The 14393-nt window shown below is 60.1% G+C and overlaps 1 protein-coding gene across 5 annotated transcripts in view; it reads left to right on the top strand.

Annotated features, from left to right (window-relative positions):
* Nucleotides 1-14393, top strand: part of STK32C (serine/threonine kinase 32C) — a 118424-nt gene that overhangs the window by 90661 nt on the left and 13370 nt on the right. For 4 of the 5 annotated variants that reach the window (XM_058435884.1, XM_032174776.2, XM_058435885.1 and 1 more), the window contains exons 3-10: nt 8154-8305; nt 9301-9474; nt 10484-10521; nt 10652-10741; nt 10931-11034; nt 11743-11859; nt 13261-13386; nt 13475-13606. In XM_058435884.1, the coding sequence (XP_058291867.1) occupies nt 8154-8305; nt 9301-9474; nt 10484-10521; nt 10652-10741; nt 10931-11034; nt 11743-11859; nt 13261-13386; nt 13475-13606 (933 nt within the window). Of the gene's footprint in view, nt 1-8138; nt 8306-9300; nt 9475-10483; nt 10522-10651; nt 10742-10930; nt 11035-11742; nt 11860-13260; nt 13387-13474; nt 13607-14393 lie in introns of all 5 variants that reach the window. The other variant, XM_032174767.2, reaches the window with a different exon arrangement.

Raw genomic sequence — 14393 nt, forward strand, 5'->3', positions numbered from 1 at the left:
CGACAGGCGTGTGCATGGTCCTTGCCTTTGCCTTGGAGCTGCAAGGAAGCTGAGGCCAGAGAGGTGGCCCTACCGGCCTCCGGTCAGGTCGCCTGGCTTGGGAGGAGCAAGCGCCAGTGGAGGGCAGAGGGGCCCAGCCTGTGAGCCCAGGGAGCACAGTCGGGGAGTGGGAGCCTGGGGGCAGGAGTGGGCATTTAAAATGAAACTGCCCACCCAGCTGGCAGCTCCGGTCTCAGTAGCCGGGACGCTGTGGCCAGAGAGCAAGGGGTCCATCCACCTGTGTGGGTCCCTGAGGGCCGGCCTCACCGTTAGGGGCGGAATTGGGGCAGGCAGGGTTTCTGTGATACAACCACAACGTGGAAGCTGAAGATCTTCTAGTACTTACACACCTTGGCGGGTGCATGGCAGGCCTGGTGCCCACAAGCACTTGAAGGTCGGGGACACAAGCAGGGAGTGCGGGGACCCTGGGGCCAACACGTTCGTCGGGTCCATGGGAGCTCTGCTTGTGGGTGAACCCCAGGCGCCAGGTCAAGGGTCACACCGTGATTGACACGTAAGCTGGCAGGCACATGTCTGAATGGCCCGGGAAAGGAAGCCTCTGTTAGGTGGGAGACACGCCTCTAAGTTTCTATCTCTGGCTGCCGGCTGGAGCCGCTGGGGCGGGTGGGGGATAGTACTGGAAACCACGTTGAGGGTGACTGAGCCGTTCTGGTGTGGAAAGTTAAACTTGTCCTGCTGCCTCAGTGTCAAATACGTCATAGGCACCCCCTCCTGGGCTGCCTCCCCGGCTGTCCTGCAGCGAGCCCGCGAGTGAGAAGGAAGCTTCTTCACCACCGCGCTGGGCCCACACGTGGCAGACACAGCTGCCCAGTGTGTGTGGGGCCCGTGCACGGTGGGGCTGCCGCCTGCCACCCAGCCTCAGCTTCCTCATCTGGACCGGGAGCCCTTGGCCACCCTGTCGGGTCACCCCCTTGTGCGAACCTCATGACACGTTGTGGCATGCAGGACCATGGGGACATTGTTGGCCATTTCCGGGGCAGTCGGGCCTCCCCGTGGGCCCAGAGCCCAGGTCCCGGCACTGACCACGTCCCTCCGCTGACCAGGCCGTCCACAGGCTCTGCCACCTGGGGAAGGGGCCAGGGGTCCTTTCTGTGCTGCTGACTGAGGTGCCTGCATGGGCTTTGGGGCCACGGAAGCATTGCCTCAACTCTTCTCTTTTTCTAGTTTTTAGAAGGTGCAACTCACATGGTATAGAGAGGAGCACAGTGACCCCCCACAAGCACCCGGGTCCGGCCTCGCCAGGGACCGACACAGCACCAATCCTGTTACAGCCACAACCTTCGCCCACCTCCCGCCGTGCCCTCGGTATCCGACGTGAATTCCAGAGAGTGTGTCATTTTATCCGTCGATAGTTTAGTGTGTATCTTTAAAGATGAGGACTCTCTTCGTAGCCACCACCACGGTACATTTCCACACCTGAAACAATGGTCTTTACGATCCCGTCACACTGCGCCAGGCTTGCGTTCTCCCAGTGTCTGTGAGTGTCTCCTGATGGTTTCTCTGAATCGGGATCTGGGTGAGTCTGTGCAGTGAGGTGGGCCCATGACTGCCGGTCACTCTGTGGGCCCTGTCCTTGCTGTTTACTTGCTGAGGGCCCAGGTGGCTCAGTGTCCTGAGCATCCCATCTGCTGCCCACGTCACCTGGAGGCCCCGACACTGTCCCTTCCTCCTGCCTTCTCCTTCCTTCTAGAAATATCCCTTGTAAAAAAGATTTTGGTTCATATTTCCATTGATTGATTGATATCTTTCCTTTTTTTTTTTTTTTTTTTGAGACGGAGTCTTGCTCTGTTGCCAGGCTGGAGTGCAGTAGTGCAATCTTGGCTCACTACAACCTCCGCCTCCCGGGTTCAAGAGATTCCCCTGCCTCAGCCTCCCGAGTAGCTGGGATTACAGGCACCCACCACCACACCCAGCTAATTTTTTGTGTTTTAGTAGAGACGAGGTTTTACCATGTTGGCCAGGATGGTCTCGAACTCCTGACCTCGTGATCTGCCCACCTCCGCCTCTCAAAGTATTGGGATTACAGGTGTAAGCCACCGTGCCTGGCCTGATTTCTTTTAATATATCCGTTTAACCTGCTTCTGGCATCAAGGGTGGCACACCACTCACACAGCTCACACCACTCACATCACTCACACGGTTCAGTCACACAGCTCACACCACTCACATGGTTCATGTCAATCACATGACTCACACAGTTCATATCACTCACAGTTCACACCACTCAGCTCACACCACTCATCACTCACACAGTTCATACCAGTCACACAGCTCACACCACTCACATGGTTCATACCACTCACAGTTCACACTGCTCACACCGCTCACATCACTCACACGGTTCATATCAGTCACACAGCTCACACCACTCACGTGGTTCATATCAATCACGACTCACACAGTTCATACCACTCACAGTTCACACTGCTTACACCACTCACATGGTTCATACCAGTCACACAGCTCACACCACTCACGTGGTTCATATCAATCCCTTGACTCACACAGTTCATATCACTCACAGTTCACACTGCTTACACCGCTCACACCAGTCACAGCTTCACCTTGCTTTCTCCCCCAACCGTGTGTCCGGTGCCCCCTGTACAATGTGTATCCCTGCCCTAGGCCCCTTCACAGCCGCATCGCTTGCCCTGGTGGGCGTGCCACACGAGCTTCCCACCCACCCCGTTGGGCATACTGCACAAGTGTCCGACAGCTGCTGTAAAAAATTAGCCCATGTGCATGGCTTTGAACAACACCGACTTCCTGTCTTTACCTGACCTCCAGCCCCCCAGGCCCCCACAGCAGCTCACGAGAGCCACAGGCTTGAGGCAGCCAGAGATGCAAGAAGAGGTGGTCCCTGACCGATGGCAACGGATGGCAGCCACACCTGCCCCAGCCTCCCACCACTCCCCAAGCAGGTGGGGGAGAGCCATGGCATGAAGGGGCCGGAAGCTCAGAAGGGGCCATATAGAGCACAGGGTGCAGGGTGTGGAGGGTGAAACCCTTTGGGCTCACAGCTCTGTGGAAACAGGTGAGAGAAAGCTCTGTGAGTGAAGGAGCACCCAGAGTCCCCCCAAGAATTCATAGAGACCTCACCTAGCAGCAGGGCATGGCAGAAAAAGCGAAGTGAGCAAACCTGCTGGAGGAACCCCCCGTTTCACAGGGGACTGCAGCAAGGCATGGGAATGTGGCAGATGAGGAAGGGACATGGAGGTGCCGCCCAGGACTCGGGGATGTATCGGGAAGTGTCAGGAGAATGCAAGGGAGAAACAGCTGGCAGAGCTCCCCTGGAAGCGGCTGTGAAGCTCGGGCAGCATGGAGGGTGGCCCTCAAGATAGATCGTGGACTACGCACATCCTGCGCACAGGTCCTAACTCCCAGGGCGAGGAGAGCTGGGAGTAGCCAGGCAAGGTGTTAAGAGCCTTGGTCATCCCCAAGTGGGAGAGTCCACGAGGCCACAGGTTCTCAGCCACTCAGAAGCAGCATCTCCAAGCTCCATTTGAAGATAGCCAAGAATCCCAGACCTCATCAGAATAATCGCTTGTGTGCAAGCACCAGAAAACAGTTTGTCCACAGTGGTTCCACAGTGGCGAGGACTCAGACGGCGCCCCAGTCCATCTGCTCTTCCAGGCCCAGTAAGGTCCAGCCAACATGAAGCAGCTGAGGGGTGGCAGCTGTTGCCGAAGGGGCCGTCCTGCAGTCGCAGCAGGCGATGTTCTAACTAAACGAGGGCTTCAGGCGGGAGCGCAAGCGCCCCTGTGCGTGTGGGCCTGGGAGGCAGCTCTGTCCCCCAGCAAGCCGGTGGGCTGAGTGCCCCTGCCTGGCCACCAACACCTGACAGCCATAGGGCACGGGGGGTTCCCAGCCTCTTGGGACAAAGACCCTCCCGCCCCACCATCTGCAGCGGATGGAACAGGAGCCCCAGTGCCAGGTGGTGCTGTCGCAGCATGGCCCCTACAGCTGCCGCCCTGGCCCCTCGGTGAGCCTGCCAGTGTCCACCTCTTCCCAAGAGGTTTATGACCTCGTGAGGCATCTTAACTTCATCAGCCATGGCCTAGGAAGCAGCCACTAAGCATCGGGGGAAAACTGAAACCCCGAAACTGCTTCCCACTCACCGCATTAGAATCCTGAGCCCATCCAGGGAGAGGGGCCTGGGACAAGTCGCCCGTGGGACAAGGCTTCTCAGGGACGTCAAGAGAACAGCTTCAGGGGGGGTCTCAGGAGGGAAGGAGGAGAGTGGGAGGTGGAACTGCTTCTGGAGTGCGTGGGAGCCTGGTTCTGCCTGGGGGACCCCTCTGCCTCCAGTGCCCTCCTCAAAGGCCCCATATGGGGCTGTACCTTACTCAGCTGCTGCAGATACCTCCAGCCCTGTCCTGGGCACTGACCCTCCCGTTTTTGTGGTGCCCGGCACTGATCCCTGGGAGGGAGCCTGCCCTGCCCTGTCCTGCCTTGCTGTCCCCACGTCCCCAGGCTCTGCTTCTCCTTGGGACATCAGATGCTCCCCCAGGAAGGATTAGGAGGTAGTTTTATTATACCGTTTAGAGGCCTTAGGTACCTGTGGTCAGGCATTTGCTTCTAGGGAACAAAAATTACTTGGAAAGAGAAAGAGCTTGGGTGAATCACTTAAATCTGCAAAATGCATAAACAGCATTTGGTTGAAATGGCAGTCACATGGCTGCAGGTACCAGCCTGTTCCAGGTGGCTCTGTGGCCTCCCTGTCAGTGGCGTTTCATAGGGAAAGCCCAGGGCTCCGGGTGGCGCTGTGGCCTCCCCATCAGTGGCGTTTCATAGGGAACGCCCAGGGCTCCCGAGCCCAGGGTTGGCTTGTTCATGTTCGTGGTGAGACCTCAAACTCCATTTCCTCTTTGGGCTTAAGTCGATGATTGGAGGAAGCAGCCGGGAAAGCAGGGACCAGTGTCCCGGAGGAAGCCTTTGAGTCAGACCTGCCTGCCCTCGGGCCCCCCAGGCCTGGTCATAAAGGGCCGCCGGTTTCCAGTCTTTTTTGTAAACACTGCTCTGCGTGATCTCGGGTGCTGAGGTCCCTCCAGACAGAGAGACTGCACCAACCCCAGGGCTTTACGCCACCGCTCATTGGAGCCTCCTGCATCAGGGGCCCGAGGGAGCCTGCTGGACCCACCCTCTTCTCTGTTGTCTTCACCTAAGAGCACTTTGATGTGATTGACTTAATCAAATCCATTTCAACGGAAAACCCCACACCACCCCAAACCACCTTGAACGTGCCTGACGGTCCAGGCCTCGGAGGGCGGGTCCTAGTAATAAGGGGCGGGGCCAGGCTCCCCACCTGCTGGCCTAGGTCAGAAAATGGTGAAGGAGATTAGGGGAAGCGGGCTGCTGGGTTGGCAGGTGCTCGGGTGAGGGCGCAGCGTGAGCCCAGGTGAGGCTGCTGCCTGCAGGCGTGGCTGCGGGTGCTCAAAGCCTGCAGGGTATTATCAGGGATGCGTAGACACAGGAGGTGCGGAGAAAGCGAGTTTCCCACCAGAACCAAGTTCCGTAGCTCGGTGTCTGCAAACAACAGAAGTTTCTCTTGCAGTCCTGGAGATGGGAAGCCTGAGACCTGGCAGGGTGGGTCCTCTGGGTGGCTCCGTGGGAGGACCCGCTGTGCCTTCTCCTGGCGTCTGGTGGCTGCCGGCCACTTGTGGCGTCCTCAGCTCGCCGCCACGTCATTCCATTCCCAGGCTGGCATCTTCACATTGCTGCCTCTGCTCCACCTTCACACTCCCTTGCCCCCATGCCTGCGTCATCTTAGAAACTCTTTTCTGTCTTTTATCAGGATGTCTATCATTGGCTTTAGGGCCCATCCCAATTCAGGACCTCCAGATCCTCAACTTAATTACATCTTCAAAGACCTTTATTCCCAATAAGGCCACATGCCGAGGCTCCTGGTGGCTGTCTGTTTTGGAGACACACTCGGGCCTGCTGCAGGAGGTCGAGGCATTTCCCCCAGGGTCTCCAGGGATCAACCATGGCAACTCATCTTGCACTGCCAGTACCTTGCATGGGGCTGGCACACAGGAAGACTTACAAGCTTTTCTTGAACTGCAGTTGAGCTGAGAACGTTCCAGGACACAGAGCCCAAAGACTCGGGAGACCTGGATGTAACCCTGCCTCCCCTTGCCCCTCAGGGCAGCTCCTCCCACAGGGCCAGGCCAGGGGCTTGGACTGTGGCTGATGGCTCCACTGTCCAGGGCAGTTTGTTTCCCACGTGGGGTAACAGGCTGGAGGGAAGTGGATCTGCTGCTTTGTTCTGGTGGACAACGGAGCTGTGGGTGTGCGAGGCCAGGCCCTGACTCAAGGCGGCTCTTCTGTCCCTGCTCTCTGGCTGTGGGTGATGGGATGTGTGTGACGGAGAGAACAGGCTTGGGTCACAGGGCCAAGGGACTGGTCCCAGGTGGAGCCCAGGCCACATGCTTGGGGAAGTGGGTGGTCCTGGGTGAGGTCCTGTCTGGAGTAGACACCCGGTCAGTGTCCGCTGCACCTGTGACTGGGCCCAGAGGGCACGGGAAGCCCAGGTGCCCTGTCCCCTGGTGAGTGGGCTATGGGGGTTGAGCACCCCAAGGGAAGGCGTGTTCTTCCAGAGATTCCCTGTAAGAGCTGAGGTGCATCGTGAGCAGGGGGGACAGAGGTAGCCTGGGGAGGGTCGGGTCGCCTGTGCAGGCAGCTTTCTTGGGCGGTTTACAAGGGACAGAAAGCCTGAGGCTTGGGACCGGCTGAAGACAGCCTTGGGCTGCGGGTGCTGGTGCCGCTCCAGGCAGAGGTGGGCTCTGCAGCCCCCCTGCTAGCTACCCCCCCAGCAGCAAGAGCCCTGGCCCCAGCCAGTGGCCCCAAGCCAGGCTCCTGAGGGGCAGAGGGTGGGGGCTGGAATTTCCACCCTATTTGTCTCACAGCCTGTCTGGTCCCAGCCCCAGGGCAAGAAACAGCCTTTCTGGAGCAGTTTCCAGACCTGCAGTCGCCGCCTTGAGCATGCAGTGGCCGTCTGCAGGAGGCCGCGGGTGCTGGGGCTGGTGCAGGAGAGCACTGTTCCTTCTGCGCCTGTGCAGTGAGGCTGGGGCTTACGTCCAGAGCACGGGACTCCTCTGCCTCCTGCGGCCGTGTGCGTGGGAGGAAGGCCGTGCTGCTGAGCCACGCGACTCTGCCCTGTTGGCAGTGGGAAGCGGCAGGAGGGGTCCTCGGAACTGAAGTGGGCAGCCGGGGGCTGCTGCAGCTTACGCTGTCATTCTGAAACCCTCAACTGGCTTTCAAAATAACAATTTAAAAAATGGTTATAGGAAACGCAGGAAGTTCAGGAGAAATCCCGCCCAGCCCCGCCCTCCCAAGGTGGCCTCGTTCAAGCTCAGTCTGTCTGTTCTTCTCGGGCTGCCTGCAGCTGCTCCCGCTCCTGGGCGGGTGTGGCCGCGTGTTGAGGAGCCCCCATCAGCACACGTGCCTCGGGGCAGCCCCCAACACAAGGTTCTTCCTGTCCCTCCAGGCTCAGCTTTCCCTTCCCAGCAGGCAGGGAGGTGCTGAGGCCATGCCTGGTGCCAGCTTCCTGGAGAGGCCACACTTAGAGCCCATGGTGCCAGGCCAAGCCACTGTCTCCCGCACCACAGTGCTGCAGCCGGATCCACCCAGGCCACCGCGTGGCACCATCAGACACACTTTCCTAGTTTGGGCCAGCCCGGTGCTCTGTGCACAGTGTGACTCCCAGTGGCCCCTTGGAGGAGGGAGGGTCACCACTTTGCTTCACAAAAGGACTGAGTCTCAGGGAGGGGTCTCTAGTAACAGCCCCGGAGCCAGGATGTGACTGAGACAGGTGCCTCCAGGGCCACACGCTAAGCAGTACAGGAACCTCTAGGGGCAGAATCATGGCCTCCAAAACACCCACATCTTAATCCTCGGAACAAATATGTTACCATATGTGGCAGATAGGAATGCATCTGCCATGTCTAGGAGGCAGAGGGGCTGCGGCGCATCCCCAGGTGTCCCCTTGTGTCCTGACGATGCGTCCCCAGGCATCCCCATGCATTTCCAGGTGTCCCCACGTGTCCCCAGGCGTCCTCAGGCGTCCTGCCGAACAGCCCTGTGCCCTCCAGGTGTGCATTGTGCAGAAGCGGGACACGGAGAAGATGTACGCCATGAAGTACATGAACAAGCAGCAGTGCATCGAGCGCGACGAGGTCCGCAACGTCTTCCGGGAGCTGGAGATTCTGCAGGAGGTTGAGCACGTCTTCCTGGTGAACCTCTGGTGAGCCTGCCGTGGCCTCGCTAGAAAGACTCGCTGCCCTGAAACTGGGAAGGCACTGGCTGTCCTCTCCCGCCCTTGGTGCTCCCTGGCCCTCGTGCCTCGGAGATGCCCCTGCCACCCACAGGCCCTTTCTACCCGTCCTCATCTGTGCCCCTTCCTGTGCCCCAGGGCTGGCAGGGGTCCAGGTGGCCATGGCATGCTGGGGTTGGTTAATGCCTGCCGGAAGACCAGGGCTTCCCTACAATGGAGATGTGCCCCCATGGAGTCTCTGGCACTAGTCAGTGGGGGAGAGTTTATGGACTGAAAAACTCACCACTGTCATCACCATCACCACCATCATTGCCATCACCACCACCATCACCACCGCAACCATCATCACTGTCATCACTGTCACCACTATAATCAACACAATCACTATTGTCACCATCACCACCATGATCACAATCACTGTTATCACCATACTATTACAGTCACTGTTATCACCACCACCCTCCATCCTCACTACCGTCATCCTCACCATCACCACGACCACCACCATCATCACTGCCATTGTCACCACCATGGATGCTGGTTATTAAATGCCAGCTCTTTGCCCAACACTGTGTCAAGAGTGGTACCTACATGGCCCCATTTTCTTTAACAACCCTCTGGGGCAGATGTCTGTATCCCCATTTTACCGAAGAGGAGGCCAGGCAGCCTGAAGCACCCGGAGCTGGCACTGTAGCTCTGCTCTGCATTTGCCACTCCCAGGTGCCTCTGGCCCCAGCTGGGCCACCTCCAGCACAGGGTGGTGTGTCTTTCCTCAGGATCTGGGCTCAGAGCAGCTCTGGGCTGGGGTGCAATCAGTGCCTTGGGCAGGCCCCTCCTCCTGGGAATGCCTGGTGGCTGATGCTGGGGTGGGGCTGTGGTCCTTAGGGGGAGTGTGTCAGCTGTGGGAGCAGCCGTGACCGGCTCCCCAGCTGTGCGCACGACAGGCCCTCCGTTGGTGCCCTCAGGTACTCCTTCCAGGACGAGGAGGACATGTTCATGGTCGTGGACCTGCTTCTGGGCGGGGACCTGCGCTACCACCTGCAGCAGAACGTGCAGTTCTCCGAGGACACGGTGAGGCTGTACATCTGCGAGATGGCGCTGGCTCTCGACTACCTGCGCGGCCAGCACATCATCCACAGGTGTGTGCGTGGCAGACGGTGCAGGTACCTGCTGAGGTGGGTGGGGCGGAAGCGGCCTTAGGTCAGGCTGCCGGCAGGGCGTCTGCACTCCCGCAGGGTGGGTCCAGCTCCTCTGCCCCGCCCTTGCCTGAGTGCCTGCCCCCAGCTGTGGCACTTGCGCTGACCAGGTCAGCCCCATAGCTGTGTGCCTGGTGTCCATCTAGGGGGACCTCGTCCCAGCACCCCCAGCTGAGACTGGACACGGGGCTGTTAGCCCTGGTGGGCAGACCACCAGGCCGGGTCACAGCAGGTGGCCTTCACCTGGTCCGTTTAACCGAAGGCTCCCGTTTGCCTATCCACCACGTCCCAGGGAGTCCAAACTAATTTTAACATTAGCTTAAAGCAGATGAAATTAGGAAGCAGAGCTGGTGTGATGGTTCTGAAAATAAAATTTAAAAGAAGAAAATAGGAAGCAGATTATGAAGGAAGTAAAATTAGGAAGCAGAAATTAGGCTGAAATTCCGCAGCTATGGAACAAAATGAAAATATCTGTGAGGTGTATTTTAAAGTCAAATGGACTGGTGTTTGCATTTCTGCTTTTGGGGACTCGGATATCTGGTTATGACCTAGGCACCAGTCACTGAGCGCTGGCTGTGTGCCTGGAAAAGTCGGGGCAAAGCGAGAGCTGAGGCGGCTTGGTCTCCTAGAGGCCGAGTCGTGGAGGGGGAGGGCAGACCCTGCCAGCAATTGCTCTCGTCGCCTGGGGCTCCAGGCCCCCTCCCAGCGTCTGGTGCCAGGTGTGTGCTGCTGTCCAGATGCCACAAGGAACGAAGTGGCTGACTTCATCGCCTCTGCCCCCACCCAGGGGTGTGAGGTCCTAGCATCATCCAAGGATCAAGTCAAGCTCCCAGGCCTCTGCCTCGAGTGGGTGGGCGGGGTGTCCTGGGGACTTCAGGGATTGTGACAGAGATTCCAAGGCAGAAACAAGGCAGATTTCCCAACTCACCTTCCCACTTTGTGCCCTTTCTAGAGATGTCAAGCCTGACAACATTCTCCTGGATGAGAGAGGTGTGTGGGGCCGGGTGTGGGCAGCCCGGGTGGGTGGTGGCAGGGATGGGCCTGTCGGGGGAGGAGGATCCTGCACGCAAGGATGTGTCTCTGGTCCTGGGACAGCCACACCTGACCCCTCTCTGCGCAGGACATGCACACCTGACCGACTTCAACATCGCCACCATCATCAAGGACGGGGAGCGGGCGACGGCGTTAGCGGGCACCAAGCCGTACATGGGTGAGCCCGAGCTGGGGTTCCAGATGGGAGCCGGCTTCCTCCAGGTGGGAAGGACAAGGCCTCGGTGGCTTCTCTGTCCCACCCTGGAGGCAGCCTGGTCTCAGGATGTGGCCTCAAGGTGCCGGCCCTGTGCCCGTGGGTCCGGGCTGTGACCCCTGACAGCTGTTGTTCCTTCTTTCTGTCGGAAAGCTCCGGAGATCTTCCACTCTTTTATCAACGGCGGGACTGGCTACTCCTTCGAGGTGGACTGGTGGTCAGTGGGGGTGATGGCCTATGAGCTGCTGCGAGGATGGGTATGGACCCCCTGCAGCCCCCGGGCTTGGCCGCCAGGCCCCCGCTATCTGCCCCCACCAGTGCCGGGGAGGGGATGGCTGTCGCCAGTGCCCAGGTGCACAGGGATGTCTCCACTCTGTCTGAGGAGTCATGCTTTTAGCAGAGTGTGCAGTTGGTGAGGGAATGCCTGAGCAGGAGGAGGAAGGACAGATTCACTGTGGTTTCCCGGGGCCGCTGCTGGGGCCTGCAAGCCAGCCTCTGTGGGGGTGGACAAGGCTGAGAACTGGCCAGCAGGGCTGCTGCCTTGGAACTTTCCACAAAAAGTTTCTTTTGGGGCCCTGTGCTCTCACCCTTGTGGCCACGGCGAGGCCAGTCCTGGAGACCGGGAGGCTGGGGGTCCTCTTGCGGACCATACCCCTCAGCCCTGCACAGGACCCCACCTCTAAGGAAGCCAGCTCCCTCCTGGCCCTCTGGGGCTGATCTACCTGGACCAGGCCCCCCGGGATCCCAGCCAGATGGGCGCGGCAGCCATGGTGCAGGACCCAGGCACAAGCTTTATCTAACCCAGGCTCCTCCGCGGCAGATGGAGGCCAGGCTGTGCTCAGAGCTGTGCCTGCACTTGGGGTGGGGGGAGGGGTCCTCTTAGGGCGATGGCGCGTGTGTCTGGCATTGTTCTGGGTGTCCTGGGGGCCAGGAGGTCCTGCCCAGCACTGCCTCCCTGTCTCCAGAGGCCCTATGACATCCACTCCAGCAACGCCGTCGAGTCCCTGGTGCAGCTGTTCAGCACCGTGAGCGTCCAGTATGTCCCCACGTGGTCCAAGGAGATGGTGGCCTTGCTGCGGAAGGTGAGCCCCCATCCCTGAGCCTCCTCACCCACCGAGCACCCACCCCACTCCCTCATTCACCTGCGGCTCGGGGCACCCCCTCCAGTGCACACTTAGTGCCGCTTCCTAGCAGGCACAGGTCCCTTCACTGCAACCTGTGGGGGCCTTCGCAGATGGCAGCCCCAAGCCCCAGGAAGCGAGCTGGTGGCAGGCTCTGTGGCCCTCTCATGGCGAGGCCTACCAGGTCACTGGTGTCCTGGTGATCCCCTGAGCTGCGTCCCCAGGCACCCTCACAGCAGGCTTGTGTGCCCACCCTGCTGGTCACCACGGAGGAGCCCTGAGCCAGGTCCCCTTGTCCCACATATTGGAAGGAGGGTGTGGGATGGGGGGGTTCAAGTCCATGCTATCCCCGGGACCCTTTGCCCCAGTGCCTCCTGTGGAAGGTGGGCAGCCACTGCCCACTGCAAACGCCTCTCAGGGGACATCAGCCTGGCAGGGACACGGGCAGGGGTGTGGCCATCAGTAGTTCCTCCCATCTGTGATCTGGGGCTAGGCTGGGGCTGGGCCTTGACTGGGCTGCACAGCTCCCCGTTCAGAGCCTCACATTAACACCATAGGGGGTTCGGAGTCAGAGCCAGGCCCAGGCAGGACAGGGAGGGGAGTGAGTGTGCCACACGGTCCCGGCTGCCTCCCGGCTCCCATGTCTCAGGCGTGTGGGGCCTCCTGCCCTGAAATTGTAGCCAAGCAGCCTAAAGCCTTAGGGAGGCCTTGCCTGCCGGGGCCTCTCCCCAGCCCCAAGAGCCTCTTAACTCTGCTGTAGCCACACGAAGCTCGGCCACACCTGCCCAGGTGGCTCACAAGGTGGCACTGGGCTGGAGAGGGCCTGCGTGGGCACTGGGGAGGACCCACACGTCCAAGCCCAGGCCTGGGAAACCTCGCACGGGGTGTGGGTCTGCGGCGTTTTCCCTGGAAAGGCGGGAGGTGCCAGCGCTGGGATGCTGCTTCCCAGGCCACGCACGGCTACCCCAGGATCATCTGGCCTGTGGAGATCCCATGCAGTGAAGGAAGTGGCTCTGGGATAGTTACTGTGAGGCCAGCCACGTGCGGAGTGTTAGCTGCTAGCCAGGCCTCGGCTGCCACCTCCTGGCAAAGCCCAGCAGAGCCTTCCCTGCAGATCCCTCTGCTGTCCTCTGGCGCCAGGGGTTTGGGTAGCAGCACTCAGAACAGGCGTCCCTTGGGCCACATGCTGAGTCAGCCACGGTGCTTTGCTTGACGTCGGCCGTTGGCCCCACCCCACCCTCCTGAATTCCGAACCTCAGGCCTGGCGGGACCCTCCTCAGGGTGCCCTGGCCTGGGGGTGGTGGGCTATTCCTTGCTGGGGGGCTGTGGGCCCTGGGCCCTCTGACTCATGCCTGGTTGCAGCTCCTCACTGTGAACCCCGAGCACCGGCTCTCCAGCCTCCAGGACGTGCAGGCAGCCCCGGCGCTGGCCGGCGTGCTGTGGGACCACCTGAGCGAGAAGAGGGTGGAGCCGGGCTTCGTGCCCAACGTAAGCCTGTGGGCGGCTCAGGTGGGGGGCCCTGGGGATGGACGTGGCGTCATCCACGGGCCGGGGCTCAGCACCCATCCCTCTGTAGAAAGGCCGTCTGCACTGCGACCCCACCTTCGAGCTGGAGGAGATGATCCTGGAGTCCAGGCCCCTGCACAAGAAGAAGAAGCGCCTGGCCAAGAACAAGTCCCGGGACAACAGCAGGGACAGCTCCCAGTCCGTGAGTGCCGGGGCAGGCTCAGGGCGCGGCAGTGGGCTGGGCTTGGGGCTCCTCTCCACCACCAAGCAGGGCGTGCAGGGACCCCTGGCAGCCCACACATCTCGGAAGTCCAGCAGACCGTTTCCTGAAGTCCTGAGAAGGCCAGAGACCTCCCTTCTGCCTTTCCCAGCCCCTACCTCGCTCCTTATGAAGCAGGTGGGCAGGGACAACCAGGGCTGGGGTTATGGGTGCACGGGGATGGCCATGTGAAGCCTTCATGCTTGCCCAGGTGTGCTGGTGTTGGTTGTGTGTGCGGGGACAGCCATGTGAAGCCCTCACACTCGCCCAGGTGCATTGGTTTTGGTTGTGTGTGCGGGGACGGCCATGTGAAGCCCTCACACTCGCCCAGGTGCGTCGGCGTCGGTTGTGTGTGGGGGGGACAGCCACGTGAAGCCCTCACACTCGCCCAGGTGTGCCGGCTTTGGTTGTGTGTGCGGGGACAGCCACGTGAAGCCCTCATGCTCACCCAGGCATGCTGGTATTCTGGGGCTGCCAGGACAGGTAACCACGAATCAGGTGGATGAAGAACAGCAGTGCATCTCTCTGAGACGGATCTGAGTCATAACGAAATGGTCTCCTGCACAGCCGGCTGTGCATGAACCACTCTGTCTCCTGTAGCTCCCCTGTCTTGATAATTGGCTCTGTCTAGGCAGCGGGTAGGGTGAACCCCTTGGGCAGTTATGTGATGATCTCATAGTTTCTGTAAACCGGAAGTCCAGGCATGGTGCAGCTCTGTTCCCTGCTTCAG

This window comes from Hylobates moloch, unplaced genomic scaffold (assembly GCF_009828535.3).
Source record: "Hylobates moloch isolate HMO894 unplaced genomic scaffold, HMol_V3 SCAFFOLD_3, whole genome shotgun sequence".
In the NCBI taxonomy this organism is placed as follows: domain Eukaryota; kingdom Metazoa; phylum Chordata; class Mammalia; order Primates; family Hylobatidae; genus Hylobates; species Hylobates moloch.